The 17,469-nt window shown below is 39.9% G+C and overlaps 1 protein-coding gene across 1 annotated transcript in view; it reads right to left on the minus strand.

Moving 5' to 3' along the window:
• Positions 1-6,641: 6,641 nt before the first annotated feature.
• The window catches only part of VWA3B (von Willebrand factor A domain containing 3B), a 71,278-nt gene continuing 60,450 nt past the window's right edge, over positions 6,642-17,469 (minus strand). The window contains exons 23-26 of the mRNA XM_086615752.1: positions 17,036-17,160; positions 15,754-15,891; positions 15,117-15,214; positions 6,642-6,918 (exon numbers count right to left, since the gene is read on the minus strand). Coding sequence (XP_086471878.1) covers positions 6,642-6,918; positions 15,117-15,214; positions 15,754-15,891; positions 17,036-17,160 — 638 coding nt within the window. The remainder of the gene's footprint in view (positions 6,919-15,116; positions 15,215-15,753; positions 15,892-17,035; positions 17,161-17,469) is intronic.

The raw sequence follows: 17,469 nt of genomic DNA on the forward strand, positions 1-17,469 counted from the left end.
AGAAAAACAGGGTATTAAGTGTGGTACTTTTAGTTTTCCTATAGGAGGGGACACCTATTAATCTGAAAATAATGTGGCACCTTCTCCTTCTCTGAGCGGCTCCTCATTTTGCCATTGATGGAAATTATTTCCTCACATGTCTGTGCAAAAGCCTCTCCAACAACATGCAGAAATCTATGCTTAGCTGCAGAGATGTCCTTGGCTCGCCATATCACTGGCTCTATCAGGGCCCTAGAGTCCCTGGGAACAGCCAGCACAGCACTCCTGTCACTGTCATTTGAAATCTGCAGTAACCATGTTATACTCTGGGTATCCAGAAGAGTCAGGAGGGCCAGACACCATCTGTAAGGTGAAATTGTCTCTATTACTCTTTGTTTAATCATGCAGCAATCTTTAGTATTTGCTAATTTATTCAGAAAGATATGTGGAATGTAATAATAATAATGCAATGTTAATCTAAGAATAGTCTTCATCTGAAAAAGATATCTAAAAAGAGAAGAATCAAAGTGTAGAGGAGGTAACAAAGGAAAGTAAAAGACCTGAGACATTACTGCTACATCAAAGCAGAAGAATATCCTAGCAATTAGACCCAGTTATAAATGTGTCACGTATCTGGAACACAAAAAAGGTCTGTGTTTAAACTGGCTACCATAAAAGCTGTAATTCACTGAATATAAATGTACCACTGGGTCACAGTATATACGTATGTATACTTTGGTTGTCTACCTTCTGTTTCTATTTGGTTAAGTGTATCTTTTCAACTCCACTTTACTTCAAATGTAAAGATAAATACATACATCTGCCTGGAAATTGCACAGGTATCTACAGTTAAGCTTGCAAGAACCTTTAATGTCCATTCACTTTGATATGCCAAAAATGTTGAGAATCAGTCTTCACATTCTTAATAGAAAGCTCTAGACAATTGTGTCACTACATCCACAAGTCATGCTTTGGTTGAGGTGAGGATCTTCAGTGCTAAAGATGCTACAACCCCCTGACTGTGTGCCATTTCAAATGTTCTGTCATGGACAGTGAATATCACATTATATTTGTTAGATAGAAAAATGAATCTTTACTTGGATTTTTTTTTTTTTCATTGGGTTCAGTCACCTATCTATTATTTGGGAGCTAAGAGTACAGATGCTCCTAAATGTGTCTAGGTGCAATTCCTGCTTTCATTTATAATGCTGTAACACTGAAGCAATTCCTCCACCTTCAGAGTAGCACTGGCTTTATATCAAATGTCATAGAGAAGAATTCAGCCCTTGGTCTAGTCTGTGTTACTAAGAGCTTAGCCTTCAAGGGCAAAGCACCTCATCAGTGTTCTCATGGAAAAGCTTAGGACAGTTACATGTCAGCACCAGTGAAAACTGGGTAGGCTTCCTGCATCAAGTCTTCCCAGATGCCTTACAGACTGAGTCTGTGAAAAAGGACTTTTGGAAATAGTCATTTTGTAAGAAAGACCCACAGTTAATAAATCAAATAGGTCTACTGCAAACAGAGGATACTCAGACACATAAAATTTTCCATTCTTTCTTCTCATATTGATATTTTTCAGCAGCGTAATTGAACCTCTGACACTGTTTCTCTTTCATATCTCCAAAGCAAGTCTGCAAAATCATAAATAATTTAGCATTAATTAGTTTATTTTTGATTCAAGGAATACAATTTCATAGTTACAGGGGCTAAAAATCTTTCCTATCTGCAGCCTCATCCTTTCCTCACAAGCTCCTTTGTCATGCACCTTTAACGTGGCTTCCTTTGCTCTGTGCAGCGGTGTCTTTCCAATCCTTGCTGCTCCATATTGACTCTACTAATTCTGGTGATGTTGCTTTTACCAGGCTCTGGAGATTTTTCTACAGCAGGACTGTGCAAGCAACAGGGATGGTTTAGTGAGCTGGCATTTGAAGCACTCAGTGACTGCAGAGTTCGACACCTTGATGAATGCCAGGATGATGAAACGTAGAATGAAGATGCTAGGAGAGAACAGGTACTCCTTAGTCAGAGAAAATATTGACCTACCATGACCTTGGATATAACAGTTCAACACTGCCCCAACACACCCCCCAAAATTTATCATGGAACAAATGACTATGGTAACAGAGCAATAGTCCTGTGTAAAGAGGCTTTTCACTGCTTTCCTTTTTGCTTTCATCCTCACAAGTTCAAACCAGTCTGCTTTTTAAGTATTCTTATTTTCTAAGCTTGTAGCTGTTATTATTCACATGCCAACCATTGCTCTTACTCTTCCTTCGGAATCATCTTCTATCCACTGCTGTGGACAGGGTCCGGGCAACATGGACCTTTGTCTGACCCAGTATGACCATGTTTATCTTCTCTGGTTTGCTATTAACAATATTGTGTCACTGAAAAGTCACTTTTTGCAACCATATCAAATGAGACTACTGACTACTAAGCACCCTTCTGGCACAAAATGATGACAATCATAATGAAGGAATGGCGAAAGACTGGCAGCAGAAAGAAAAATGAAAGAGAATAGAACAGGAAGAAACAAAGTAAACAAAATTGCATGCTCGATTTTGCTTCATGTATTCCTTTAGGGGAGGGGTTTGGCCTTTAAATGATTGTATAATAAACACTTGTGTAGCAGAAAACAGAACTTCAGGAGGCGTTTGAAAAATAAAGTTATGATACACAGGGTGGGGAAGCAACGGCACAGACCCACTACGTAGAGAGTACGAGACACGAGTATGATTAGTTTTAGGAATGTTGATCATTCATAGCTACCACTGAAAATCCTGAAGCTGAGGGTTTAAAAATCAAAAGCGTGCCTTTGGAAATCATCTGATACAACGTCAGCACTTCGACACACAAAAGGAACATTCTGATTCTTCTTGGGCAACCTGAGATAGGAATCTGGAGTTCTCCTGTGTGAAGTTCAGGAAGTTTCTTGACTATCCTATAAGCTGATGGTATCTGTGTGCAGTACAAAAATATTGCCAGACTAAAATACTGAAAGGTATTTCAGCCATACTGCTGCCTTGAATAAAATTAAAGATGCACTGTTAAATGAGTGTTCCCCATCACATACAATTCACAAACCGTCTCTGTTCTTTACCCAGTGCACGTGCTCTCTATGTACTTTCCCAAGATGTTGAAAGAAACCATTCTGGTCTCACTCCCAGAATCTGGATAGAATCACCCTTCCTTTTCCCACTCAAATATTCCAACATATGCCTCCTACACCAATGGAACTGCACTTTCTTCCTTTGCACATCTCCATGAGTCACTCTTTATGGGGAAAGAGACGGAAAGTTTAACACGCTTTCCTTTTTTGATGAGCAGAAAACCCTGACAGAAGAGAGAGTCGTTTTGGCCAAGTTGTAACATGCTATCAACAGAAAAACAAAAGCTAAATCTGGAGGCTGTTGGGGAGCCCTTAACAACACACAGCTGCAGTAAGTAACAGATGCAAGCGTAGCTGAATTGACATTAACTGCTTATTAAACAAGCCATGATCAACAGATGGGAACACTGCTTTATTATGATAGCCTTCTCCAAATGCTGAATGAACTATCTGGAAAATGAGATTGGAAAACAAGTGGGTGCTAAAAATGTGAAATCCTGCTGTGGGAAACCCAGCCAAGCCACTAGACTGCCAGGTGCCACAGCTGTTACGCTCTTGAACTCAATTTAGAGGAACTAGGTTTGCCACAGAAAAGGATACAAAATGACAATTTTCAAAGGTTTCCCACCTACCCTGCATTGGCAGTTACAGTAATTATCAGTGTAATTGCTTCAAGTCACATCTCATTACAAATTAAAAAGAGATTTAGGCTCTGTTAGCTATGCTAGCTAACACATCAGGCAATGCAGTCTGTTACTATATATCATACCTGTACTTCCCTCTGAAGTGTTTTCTGATTTAGTTTTTTACTAGATCATCATTTTGGAAAATCAACAAGGAAATCATGTGAAATTAACATTGATTTTAGGCATTACAGAACAGAGGGAAAACTAGAAAGACAGGGAGAAGAATTTTCCTATTGAAACAAATACATGTTTTTTAAAGTATCTATCAAAACAATGATTGCAATAACCAATCAGTTAAGTATTTGTGATTTTGTTCAATCAAATAGTTTTGTTTGAGTTACCTAGACAAAGAATCACTGGCCCACTAACAGTGGGAATTTGCCAGGACTTCATTCACTCTCATAAACATACAGAACTAACTAACACAATAGGAGCAGTAGGCATACACATTAAAATAATAATGTGTTAAATATAATAATTCTGGAATTGTTAAATATAATAGTTCTAGAATAAATAAGACAAAATTACACATCAACACAATAACGAAGCTAATATACACTAAATAACTAACACAATTACCTAATCTTTATTCACTTCTGTTAATGTTGTTTCCCTGAGTGGGAATAACAGGAACGGAATGTTGATTCCTCCTATCAGGAATATTTTAACTGAGCATAAACCAAACCACAAACATTCCAAAATACTCCATTAATTTATACTGGATCCACAGCTCTGTGGAAATATAAGGCTTCGTGGAAATACAGGGCTTCATCAACCACCTATATAAGAGCTATGTAGCAGAATCCACAGTATTTTGGAGAGCACAAAAATCCATCTCTATATTGGGCAACGCTCATTCAAGCTCAGGAGAACTTACTTCCTCATATAACAGAGAAATATATGCATGAAGTCAGCAGAACTATCGGAAGAAGTGTTGATTAGCACATAGTCTAGTTACAAAACACAGCCCAATCAGATTGTTTAAAAATACATATATATGTATCTGGAGAGTTCATAAGACGTGACAAGACAAACCTTTGGAAAAGAAATGTAGGAATTGCTGATGGCATTGAATGCTTTTAACACATTACACACATATTAACATTCATGGAAAACTATTGGGTATAAATATGGAGAAAAAGCTTTGACTTCAGGCAAATAGACCAGGACTATTGAGCTTTTTGAAAGTTAAAAGATATGCAAACTATTCAGGTATTAGATATTACAAGGAAAAGAATATGTGGGAGGATTGTGCATCTTTCAGATAAACCAGTTCCCAGTTTAACAGACTGCCTTTAGAAATCTCAACAAAATAGGTATAAACTAGTTACTGTAAAATATATTTAGGTACCAAAGTTATTAGCTTTAACTATTCATGGTATTTGCAGGTATTCAAAACATTTCTCTGAGATGCTGACTCTAATTTAAAAAAAAAATCTGCTTTTGTTGCATGTAATCAAGAAATAATGAAGTATTGAAAGCAACTACTAGGAAAATCAGGTAATGGATCACTCTGATGAACATTTCTGTGTTCAGTGTATGAAGGGCAACAATCGAGATTTCAGGGTTATGTAGGTGTCTGAAGATGAAAACAGGGTGTTTCAGCTCTCTGACTTTCCCCTTTCTGATAAAACACAGAAGAATATTAAAATGAAAATATATTTTAGCAAAAAGAGCCATATCCAATGTCCATGGTGTCATGAGAAGAGGACAGCGTACCCTCTTTAGCATATTCAACCTGCATACCACCTTGAAGTCTTGTTAGAGTCTTGACAGAGTACTATGAGATTATTTGGTGAGACTAGGCAGGGTTCAAGTGCATAGATAGCCACTGCCCTCATTTAATCTTTCCTTCAGCCTGCATGGAATCAGTAACAGGACTTGCTGATCACATTAGAATCATTTCATATTTATTCAGCATCTTATCTCAAGATACCCAAGAGGGAGAAGTCTGGGATAACTGAGCATTTCCAGTGAAGCATCCCTACCTGTAGAAGCCATCGTCTCTCATATAGCTACAGGACAAGCCCAGTACCTCTGTTCCCATATAATTCTGACCAGACTACTCCTAAAATGCAGTGGCGCCATAATACCCATTACAAGCAATGTAAATGGAATTTGCAGACAATCTTTAAAAGGAGTGAGAACATAGAAGGAAAATTCAGAGGAGCCAAATCAAGTTGATTGACATCATGATGATTGAGTGAATCTATAATCCAATACTTCTTGAAGTAAATAATTAATGAGGATGTCGAGAACATATTTAAAATAGTACAAGAGGTACAACTAGCAGTAATAGATAAAAGTCCTCTTATCATTCCACTGACAATAGGATCTTTATAATGAAGAGCTGACCATGGCATGTAATGACATTCCTACAGTAGTCTGGGTCTGTACTACAGAATGACAAGGAGTATCGATACTGATGTCAGTTTTAACTGAGCTAGCTCAGACACTAAAAATAATTTAAACTCTGAAGCATTGAGCTCCATATGCGATAATTTAATGCCTGCAATATAGACATACTTTTACTCTAACGAGTACCAAACAGTAGAGGGACTGGAATATATACTCTGCTTACTAGCAGGTACTTAAGGTTGGTGTTATTGCATCTTCAAAGCTACTACAAATGTTAGGTAAATTAAGTAGAATATGCCAGAACACACTTTATTCAGTTCTTCACTTTACTATGGAAACACATGCTGAGAATGATCAGTGAGAAGAATGGTTTCTAAAGGAGGTGAAAGAACCCTATCACATAGGACATGGGAATGCAGGCTGGTATAACACTCAGAATTCTAAGATAATGCAGAACTCAGGTTCCTTGTGTGGGGATTAACTAAAGGCCTACCAGATCTATTTAATCCCTAATATTTATCATTTTCTAGATCTACTTCTTTACCTTCGAAATCTTCTTCATTGCTAGGCAGTGAATTTCTTCCTCTCTGTTTTACTTCCCTTCTGGAGACAAGCAAAAGATCATCAGAGTCTGACATCCTCTCCCTGGAATGTCTTTTGTCTTCTGCTCTCCTCTTCTTTTTCTTTTTTCCTCTATCTTCTTTCACAATACTTTTCTTTGCTTCTTCTCCTCCTTCATCTTCCACAGATGAGCGTGGATAGGGCTTTGTGTTCTCTCTGTCCAGGCTAGAAAATCAGACAAGGAAATTCACTAAGCTAAAAGCACACATATTGTACACTATTTTAAATCCTTTTTTTACATAACATAGATGTCACCTTTTTCCACATCTCACAGTACTGACAAGAGAAGGACTTATCACACTCCTGACCATTTGACAGGGCTATAAATGTCTTGCAATTCAGTTTTCCTTTTACTTATAAAATAAAAAGCCTAAAACACAGCATGCACGGTTTCACTCTCTTATTTCTGTAGATACTGTATATCTTGCTAGTCTATTGCACACAACTTTTCTTTTTTAAAAAAATTCTGGATAGTATTCCTGTTAATCTCAGTTCTAATATGATTCTGCAAGAATTCATACCCTTCATATCCTTCATAGAGAGTTCATTTCCAGCCCACTCTTAAGATTTCTAAAATTTGTAGAATAGTTATGAAGCAAAATACAGTTACAGATGTATGTCTCCTTTGACTGCACTAAGCCCCAGATTATCAGAAGTGCTTTGGTAACTAAACTTGAAACAAGTATTTAGGCACCCAGCTTTACTGATATCGATCAAGAGACAGGCTCCTAAATACCCTTCTGACTCTGACCCTAATTCTGTCTACCTCTTACGTCTCCAAAGAGGATTTGGGCAATAATTGTCTTTTATAGTGTGGGTCCAGACCACGTAGTGTTTTACTTTGCATATGGAATTTGTTAGTTAAATTTGCAGAGTGCTTGTTCTGCCATAAGTACTCCTTTCCATTGTGATGGCAGGAAAACGCCTCAAACAGATGCTAGCATCTAACATTAAAATGATGAGAGCTATATTAGTACTTCTAAAGATTAGTGAATTAAGCATGATCCCTAGAGCATAACAAATAAATATCAGAAGACAATCCCAAAGATCCCAGGGCTGAAGATTTATACCAGCTGTTGTAATACAGCAGCTATGTGCACTGTGGACTCCCTGTCAACAGGGAACTCTGGGCTATCCCTTTTACTTTTTAGCTCAGTACTTCTACAGGACTTAGCGCACAAAGCTTGTATATTTTTGAGCTTCCAGTATCATATTGCATTCAAATTTTTTGCTTCCTTTTTGACTAAATTATCCTTCTACTTTGTTTCTATTAACAATGTCAGCATGCTCTCATTAGATCTGTGCGTGCTGATGAGCAATATGCTGCACTGTTCCCCTCTAATAAGTATGACACAGGAGGTAGGTATCTGTCTTAGAATATAATAAACAGTATGTTCCAGTGTGAAGCACGCTTCCATGCCCTGTGAAAGGTAGGGATTCTACTGGAAACTCCAACTGAATCTGGGCTGGAGCACTGCCATAGCATTACTAATATTGGTAACTGATTAACATGTGGCTAATGAAACACAATTGTTTAATGGTTTTGAACATATACCTCCTCATAAAAGGGAAACAATCATTCAAGACAGCATGGAAATTACACAAAGAAACAAATATAAAGTAAAATTGTGGCCAGTACCAGCTCTTTATGATGCAGCCACTCAGTTAATGTAGCCAGTGCCCAGAAGAGGACATTATGTCTGCCTATGCAATACTAAAGTGACATGTTAAGCAGCAAGAAAGGAATGAGATTTTACTTTACAAGTATGTGGCTTTACAGAGAACTCAAAGCCTACATCCATGGAGCCAAACCATCTAAATTCCACTCTCAGAGCTGCCAAATGCTCAACCGTTATTTCTCTGAGTCCCATGACGTCCCTTTGTGTATCTGGGCCTTGGTGTCTTAAAACACTAGCAATTGGATGCAAGTAATAGCATTCTCATGCTCCTTTAATGGGGCTAATTTGAGAACAATCTGGATGGTGCTATCCTCAAAAATAGAGACATTTTGCAGTAAAAATATTTTCATTTCAAATATGATAGTTTGTTTCTAAAATCTACAATTGGTGGGAGGAAAAACAGAAACGATGCAGAAACTATAAGCTTCAAATCTTAAACCAACTGTAGGACATTGGTGTGCTCAATCATTATGCTTGCAAAATTTATCCTCTGTTCCAGGCCATGCTAAAAACTGTTCTCATTTGGTTTAAAGGGGATAAAATGAATGCCTTAACTGAGAGTCCACTATTGTGTGCTGTGGCAGCAATATTGTTCGGAATATTTTATTCGGATTTCATTAATTTAATTTCAATAATCTGCTATGCAAACTGAGCAGTGCAGTTACAATCAGATCAGTATTTACTAGCTGGAAACACTATATAGACATTCACAATTAACATGACTTGAATATGCAGTTTCACATACTATTTTACCCAGAGATCTGTCAGATATGATATCACTTCAACTAAAATTTAGATTTAATAAGTATATTTATTTCTTATTTGCAAAAATTTATTGCATTCATTTTAGTCAGTTCTCCAAAGAATTCATCTGTTTGCCAGTGAATAACTCAGTTTTCTCATCAGTTGTACATAACAACGGCGAGTCAGCTTGCCAATAAAGTCTTTCTGGAGAACGAGTATTAAATTTTATATTAAAGCATTCAGTCATGAAACAAAGCATGTAGAATGGAAGTCACTCTTACTGTTTATGTGCTTAGTCACATCTTTTCTTAATAAGGTACCTCATTTAGAATACAATCCAACCCTGTGGAAGGGAAAGACTTACTTACACTAATTTTGCTGGAACTTAGCTCAATTATATACCTGCATCTTTAAACTGGTTGTAGGCATTAAGCAGGAAACCACAGCCTTCAGGTTTACTTTTCCATGAAAAGAGGCAATCATCATGTAGGTGATCTGGCCTAGTGTCGTGGGTTAGGTTGAACCTCCCCACACAGCCGGTCACTCCCCCTCCCCTACCCCCAGGAATGAGGGAGAGAATTAAAGGATAAACGGGAAACCCGTGGGTTGAGATAAGAACAATTTAATACAGATGATTTAATACACAGGGTAGATGCTCACCACCCCCTCGTATGCGAAGCCCGTCTCGTCCCAAAGCTGCAATCCCAGACGAACGCGAGGCCCCGAAATAGAGAGGGGCAGAGAAAGAGATAGTACTCCGAGAGTGGGAGTACTGGGAGAGAGAGAAAAAGAAACAAAAGCAATAAAGCAGCAAGCGCAAAAGAGCAAAAGCAGCAAAAGAGCCAAAGCGCAAAAGCCCTTCTTCCCGGCTGTCCCTCACTTTTATACTGGGCATGACACTGCATGATATGGAATACTAATTGGCCAGTTTGGCCCTCAGTCTTAAGTTCCACCACAAATCACAAGGGGAATCGTGTCCCCCTTGTCCCAACTATGCTCCCCCATTATCCCGCCGTGCTTCTGCACTCCGGCACACTGAAAAGTCCTTGGAGTCTCACGTCCAACCACAAACACCAGCTTACTATCAGCATCCTTCTCAGAGCGAGCCTCTGAGTAAAACCAAAACACGGAGCTCTTGTAGCTGCTAAAAAGAAGAGCTAAATGTCCCAGCTAAAACCAGGACACCTAGAAAAAGGCATTGATGTGTTTCCAGAGTCGGAATTCTGCTCAGTAAAACTGGGGTATTCATTTGTTTATGTGCTGTGGCTGTAAGCTGACAGAAGAGTGAGTTTCGAACTGCACTGAAATCACTACTAGAGAATGTGTGGGAAACAGGTCTTTAGTCAGTATTGCTTTTTCATTCCATCAGTCTCAGGGATCTTTAGATCAGTCCTCAACTGGGACTCTCGCCCATCATTTTTAGATGTAATCTTTAACACTGGTCATCCTATTAGAACATTTCAATAAAAACGAAGAACTTCTAAAATTGCCTTTTAAAGGTCGGATTTGTCCCATTCATGCAACCTCTTGGGAAGAAATCTCCCATAATGGAGATTATACAATTCTTTGGCAGCAGTGTCCATGCTACATAGGCATACACGGAAGAGGAAACCCTTTCGTCTAGAATCCCGATGGGATGTCGAGGCAGATGGAAGATTCAAAACAAAAGTATATATTTTCTCACACAAAACGTGAAACTGTGCAGCTCCTTCTGGGAAGAGGTTATGGATTGTAAAGGTTTACATGGGTTCAAAAAAGTAACCAAACAAATTTGTGGAAGAAAAATCCATCAAGGCTGTTTAATACAGAAACCCCAACTCTGCTTCAGAAAATCCTTAAATCACAAATTGCTGGAGGTTGGGAATGTATTATGAGAAACATGCCTAGATGATTGTTCTGATCTTGTTCTACTTCCTAAGATCTGCTGGTACTAGCTGTCAGAGATTGTTGGTGCTCTGAAGGCTATCACAATCCAATGCTATTTCAAATGGATTAAACTAGAATTTAATACAAGATGAAAAAGTAATCCACAATCACTCAGAACCACTGGACGTTCAGCGCACACTTCACACCAGAAAAACGTTACCCCTGCTGTACATAAGTTCTGCAGAACTTGAGTAGGGGCTCATATTCATCCTACAGACTTTCTCTCCATCATTCCTCAGATTTAAGCCCAGTAGAAGATTCAGTATCTTAGAAATAACTTGCGATGTAATGCATAGCTTTACATCACAATAAATATCTGAAAATAAAAATAAGGTCAACGACAAACAGAAACTTCATCCCACCTTTCGGCAATCCTCTAACAGCTTCCTGGGGCTAAGCTTCAACCATCACATCCCACTAATGTTTCAAAAATGAAAACAGGGCAATAAATTGCCAAGATAATGAAATGGTAGAACAGGCATTTAATCCTCATCTGATTGACATGCTTGCGGGTCAAATCACTTGGTTGCATGGGTAGAGCAAGCCAGCCCACAACTGTAGTTAGAATACCACATATGGAAATCATAGAATCATAGAATGGTTAGGGTTGGAAGGGATCTCAAAGATCATCTAGTTCCAACCCCCTTGCTATAGGCAGGGAAACCCTCCACTACACCAGGTTGCCCAAAGCCTCATTCAACCTGGCCTTGAACACTTCCAGGGATGGGGCAGCCACAACTTCTCTGGGCAACCTGTTCCACTGCCTCACCAGCCTCACAGTAAAAAATTTCTTCCTTAGATCTAATCTAAATCTGCCCTCTTTCAGTTTAAAGCCATTGCCCCTTGTCTTATTACTACACGCCCTTGTAAAAAGTCCCTCTCCAGCTTTCCTGTAGGCCCCCTTTAGGTACTGGAAGGCTGCAATAAGATCACCCCGGAGCCTTCTCTTCTCCAGGCTGAACAGCCCCAACTCTCTCAGCCTGTCTTCATAGCAGAGGTGTTCCAGCCCTTGGATCATCTTCGTGGCCCTCCTCTGGACTCGTTCCAGCAGCTCCATGTCCTTCTTGTGTTGGGGACTCCAGAGCTGAACGCAGTATTCCAGGTGGGGTCTCACGAGAGCAGAGTAGAGGGGCAGAATCACCTCCCTCGACCTGCTGGACACACTTCTTTGGATGCAGTTGGCTTTCTGGGCTGCAAGCGCACATTGCTGGCTCATGATGAGCTTCTCATCCACCAGCACTCCCAAGTCCTTTTCCTCAGGGCTGCTCTCAATCCATTCTCCGCCCAGCCTGTACTTGTGCTTGGGATCGCCTCGACCCACATGCAGGACCTTGCACTTGGCCTTGCTGAACTTCATTAGGTTCTCACAGGCCCACCTCTCCAGCCTGTCAAGGTCCCTCTGGATGGCATCCCTTCCCTCCAGTGTGTCCACAACACTACACAGCTTGGTGTCATCTGCAAACTTGCTGAGGGTGCACTCGATCCCACTGTCCATGTCACTGACAAAGATGTTAAATAGCACCGGCCCCAGTACTGACTCCTGAGGAAAACCACTCGTCACTGGTCTCCACTTGGACATTGAACCGTTGACCACAACTCTTTGAGTGCGACCATCCAGCCAATTCCTTATCCACTGAGTGGTACATCCATCAAATCCATGTCTCTCCAGTTTAGAGACAAGGATATCATGTGGGACAGTATCAAATCCTTTGGACAAGTCCAGGTAGATAATGTTAGTTGCTCTTCGCTTTTCCATCAATGCTGTGACCTAATCATAGAAGGCCACCAAATTAGTCAGGCAGGATTTGCCCTTAGTGAAGCCATGTTGGCTGTCACCAATAACCTCCTTATTTTCTATGTGCCTTAGCATAGTCGCCATGAGGATCTGCTCCATGATCTTGCCGGGCACAGAGGTGAGACTGACTGGCCTGTAGTTCCCTGGGTCTTCTTTTTTCCCATTTTAAAAATGGGAGCTATATTTCCCCTTTTCCAGTCAGTGGGAACTTCACCAGATTGCCACAACTTCTGAAATATGATGGATAGTGGCTTAGCAACTTCATCCGCCAGCTCCCTCAGGACCCGCAGATGCACCTCATCAGGTCCCATGGACTTGTCCACCTTCAGGTTCTCGAACCTGGACTTCTCCTACTGTGGGTGGTTCTACATTCTCACAGTCCCTGCCTTTGCCTTCTGTGACTTGGGCTGTGCAGCTGGAGCTCTTGCCAGTGAAGACTGAGGCAAAGAAGTCATTGAGAACCTCAGCCTTCTCTATATCCTGGGTAGCCAGGGCCCTCATTTCCTTCCGGAGAGGGCCTACATTTTCCCTAGATCTCTTTTTATCACTGACATATCTATAGAAGTTTTTCTGTTGCCCTTGATGTCCCTGGCCAGATTTAACTCTATCATGGCTTTAGCTTTCCTAACCTGATCTCTGGTTGCTCGGACAATCTCTTTGTGTTCTTCCCACGCTACCTGTCCCTGCTTCCACCCTCTGTAGGCCTTTTTGTGTCCGTGTTGGTCCAGGAGCTCCTTGTTCATCCATGCAGGCCTCCTGGTGTTCCTACCTGACTTTTTCTTTGTTGGGATGCACCGCTCCTGAGCTTGGAGGAGGTGATCCTTGAATATTAACCATCTTTCTTGTGCCCCTCTTCCCTCCAGGGCTTCATCCCATTGTACTCTACCAATGAGATCCCTGAAGAGGCCGAAGTCTGCTCTTCTGAAATCCCGGGTAGTGAGCTTGCTGAGCACCCTCCTTGCTTCCCTAAGAATCTTGAATTCCACCATTTCATGATCACTGCATCCAAGGCTGCCCTTGAGCATCACGTTCCTCACCAGCCCTTCTTTGTTGGTGAGAACAAGGTCCACCAAAGCACCTCTCCTCGTTGGTTCCTCTACAACTTGGAGAAGGAATTTATCATCAATGCATTCTGGGAACCTCCTGGATTGCCTATGCCCTGCTATGCTGTCCCTCCAACAGATATCAGGGTGGTTGAAGTCCCCCATGAGGACCAGGGCTTGTGAACGTAAGGCTGCTCCTATCTGTCTGTAGAGGGCGTCATCCAGTCGGCCCTCCTGGTCAAGCGGTCTGTAGCAGATCTCCACTACTATGTCCCCTGTCCCTGCCCTCCCTTTAATCCTGACCCATAAGCTCTCAGTTGGCTCCTCATCCGTCCCCATGTGCAGCTCCATGCACTCCAGCTGGTCTTTGACATAGAGGGCAACCCCTCCTCCTCTTCTCCCCTGCCTATCCTTCCTAAAGAGCCTGTATCCTTCCATTCTGACACTCCAGTCATAGGATTCATCTCACCATGTCTCCATGATGCCAATAAGATTGTATTCCAACAGGTGTGCACACACTTCCAACTCCTCTTGCTTTTTCCCCATGCTGTGTGCATTAGTGTAGAGGCATTTAAGTTGGGCCCCAGATGAATCTGACTTCCTCACTGGAGTGGCTGGAATTCCTTTGTGCTGCTCTTCAGGTGCTTCCAGCATATCTTTATCAATGTTGATATTGCCCCCCTCCCCCTTCGAATATAGTTTAAAGCCCTTTCAATGAGCCCTGCTAGCTGTTGTGCTAAGACCCTTGTTCCCCTCTGAGAAAGGCAAGTCCCATCTGGTGCCAGTAAGCCTGGTGCCATGTGGCCCATCCCATTGTCGAGAAAGCCAAAATTGTGCTGAATACACCAGCCACTGAGCCACATATTTAGCGACTGGATGCATCTGCTTCTTCCAGTGTCACTGCTTGCAACTGGAAGGATAGAAGAAAAGATAACCTGTGCCCCGGATCCTCTTACCAGCTTTCCCAGGGCCCTGAAGTCTCTCTTGATTGACTTTGGACTTTGTGTTTCAGCTTCATCACCTCCCACGTGGAAGAGCAATAATGGGTAGTAAGAGCAATAACAGGTAGTAAGAGCAATAATGGGTAGTAAATCTGACAGTGTAGTTGAACTCAGAGTGCAACATATAGGATTCACATGAAATAACTTATATATTTTTAGGTTCAAGAATACTCACATCGTATAATCCACCATCTGCACCATTCTTATGTACTGACAAGAAAACACATACTTCGTTTGGCTGATTTTAATAAGCTCGCTTCTAACACAGTGCTCCTGCAATAACACAATCAACATTCACCTAATTTAAATCTAAATCTCAGAAACAATGAAGTTACAATGAAGGTACATATGTATAAAAAGTCGACTTTTAATGTAACTGTAATCAGCTTCTAAATAATGAAGATAAAAGTTTCAAGTACAAAGTACATTTTCTTAATATGCACTATGAAAAATGCAGTAAAATTATCATAATGGCTTACAAACAAACATAATGAAATGAACTGAAGACTATACCAACCATGATAAAACTCCCTATGCTTCTCATTTTAGCAGCATAGAGTTAACCATAGCCACCAAATGGATTACAGAGGAAAGAACAGAGTATGATTTAAGAATAAATTATCCTACACGATTTCTTGGTTCATGTCTATTACATGAGCTCTTCATGGAGCCCTGAAATCTGATTTACTTCAGTTAGCTGGAGACAGGGATTGGGACAGTGACCTCATTAGCCTGGAAAACTGTATCTGCTTCATCAAAAATAGAACTATAGTAATACCACTTCCAAATTGGTATCATCTAGGTTTACTTACTTTCCTATTGTTGAACATCAGAACTGTGTAGAGTTTGTCACCCGTTTGCGCCCTCTGTGGTGTTGCTATGACAATGGCAGGTGCATAATATTCGTTTGCTGTCTGTGTCCCAGTTCTGGCAAACACATGGTCTCCAGCCTGCACACCAGGAAAGCATTGGTTTGCAAGAACCACATAACTTGTGAGTTTTAAAAGACATAAAATGTAAATATTAGGATATTTTTACATGAATTATCATTCTAACATGTTCCCATGCTTTAATATGGATCTTCAAATGAAAAAAAGAACTGGCTCCTTGTATGTACCAGTCATTCACAATTTCTACTGAATCAGGGTGAGAACACGAAGCAAAGAAAGGACAGAGCCTTACTAAATGTACTAAGGCTCAACTAGCGAGTCAAACAGAAGAAGAAAACTCTTACAACTCTTCATCCCCTTGAACTTTGTGCAAATTTATACATATTTAGCAAGCTTTTAAACCAACCTTGGGAATTTTAAAGAATTCCATACATAACTGACTTAAATAAAATAATTTTAAAATTTTCTATCAAATTCTGCAGATCTTCTCTAGAATTGTATACTACTCTCACAGAATATCAGGAACTGCCTGATCAGGACTTGCTTTCATTTCAAAGGGAAAAAAAGGCATGTCTCTAGTTTGAAGTGTAACAAAACAGTTATAAAAATGCTTTTTGTATTCAAAACAGCTGTATCAATTCTGTATCCTTTCTGTATCCGTCATCATTCTCATGTGTAAAATAAGAATCACCTGAAAAAACAACTGCGATTACAGATAGTCAGCTGATAAATTTTAAATAAACCCAGAAATGGAATAAGAATTTTTTTTTCCATTAGTTATTTGCCTTAGTATAAGGTCATCTGCTGCATTTAAAATATGCTGTGAAAAACAAATGGTTATAATCTGCTGTACATGACATTGTGTATAAAAGGCTCTCCTTGATTCATAATCTATGTGCTAGAAAACGATCATTCTGCTGATAAATAGCTCACTTTTCTTCTATAGGTGGCCAAATATTCATGTTTTATAAAGAAAATAATATCGACTTCTAATAAACAAAGGACTAGGATAGAATGAAAAGAAACTCTAAACAAATGAGAAATACCATGTTGAAAATAGCATTATATTACTATCAATAAAAACTCTCTTTAAAATAGATGTATTTAAAAGATTAAAAAAAATCTATTCTCTATTCTATGTGTGATCAAATGGAAAAAAAAATAGTTTTCATATTTGCTGTCATTAAAAAATACAATTTTTCACCTGCAGAAGTGGGCATGGCATTGCACCTCCCACAGGTAGAGTGAACTTCACAGGTACAGTCCAGGTCTCCCCATTGCTGAAGTCAACTACTGCACAGGTAGAACTGATATTCTTTATCACAGTTCCTAAAAAACAACATCATAAAATATGCAAAGGATTTTTCTTTTCCTTCTTGTGGATTTTTTTTTTTTAAATCCTGTAGGCTGTCACACATCACTGAAGCCAAACGTGTCTAACTATACATTCTTCATTTTCATTTAGCTAGGCTAAGCTGTGCTAAGGCAATGGAGAAATTTGTACGTAAAAAAAAATACGGTCTTAGTAACCATTCTTAATAGTGCCATCAAAAGAAAATGAAGAATAATTTTCAAATTAGGTCTCAAATTTGTAAACTGATCAGGTGGATGATTGTTGACACAATGAAACTATTACCA

The sequence above is a fragment of the Tauraco erythrolophus genome, chromosome 1, assembly GCF_009769465.1.
Source record: "Tauraco erythrolophus isolate bTauEry1 chromosome 1, bTauEry1.pri, whole genome shotgun sequence".
Classification (NCBI taxonomy): domain Eukaryota; kingdom Metazoa; phylum Chordata; class Aves; order Musophagiformes; family Musophagidae; genus Tauraco; species Tauraco erythrolophus.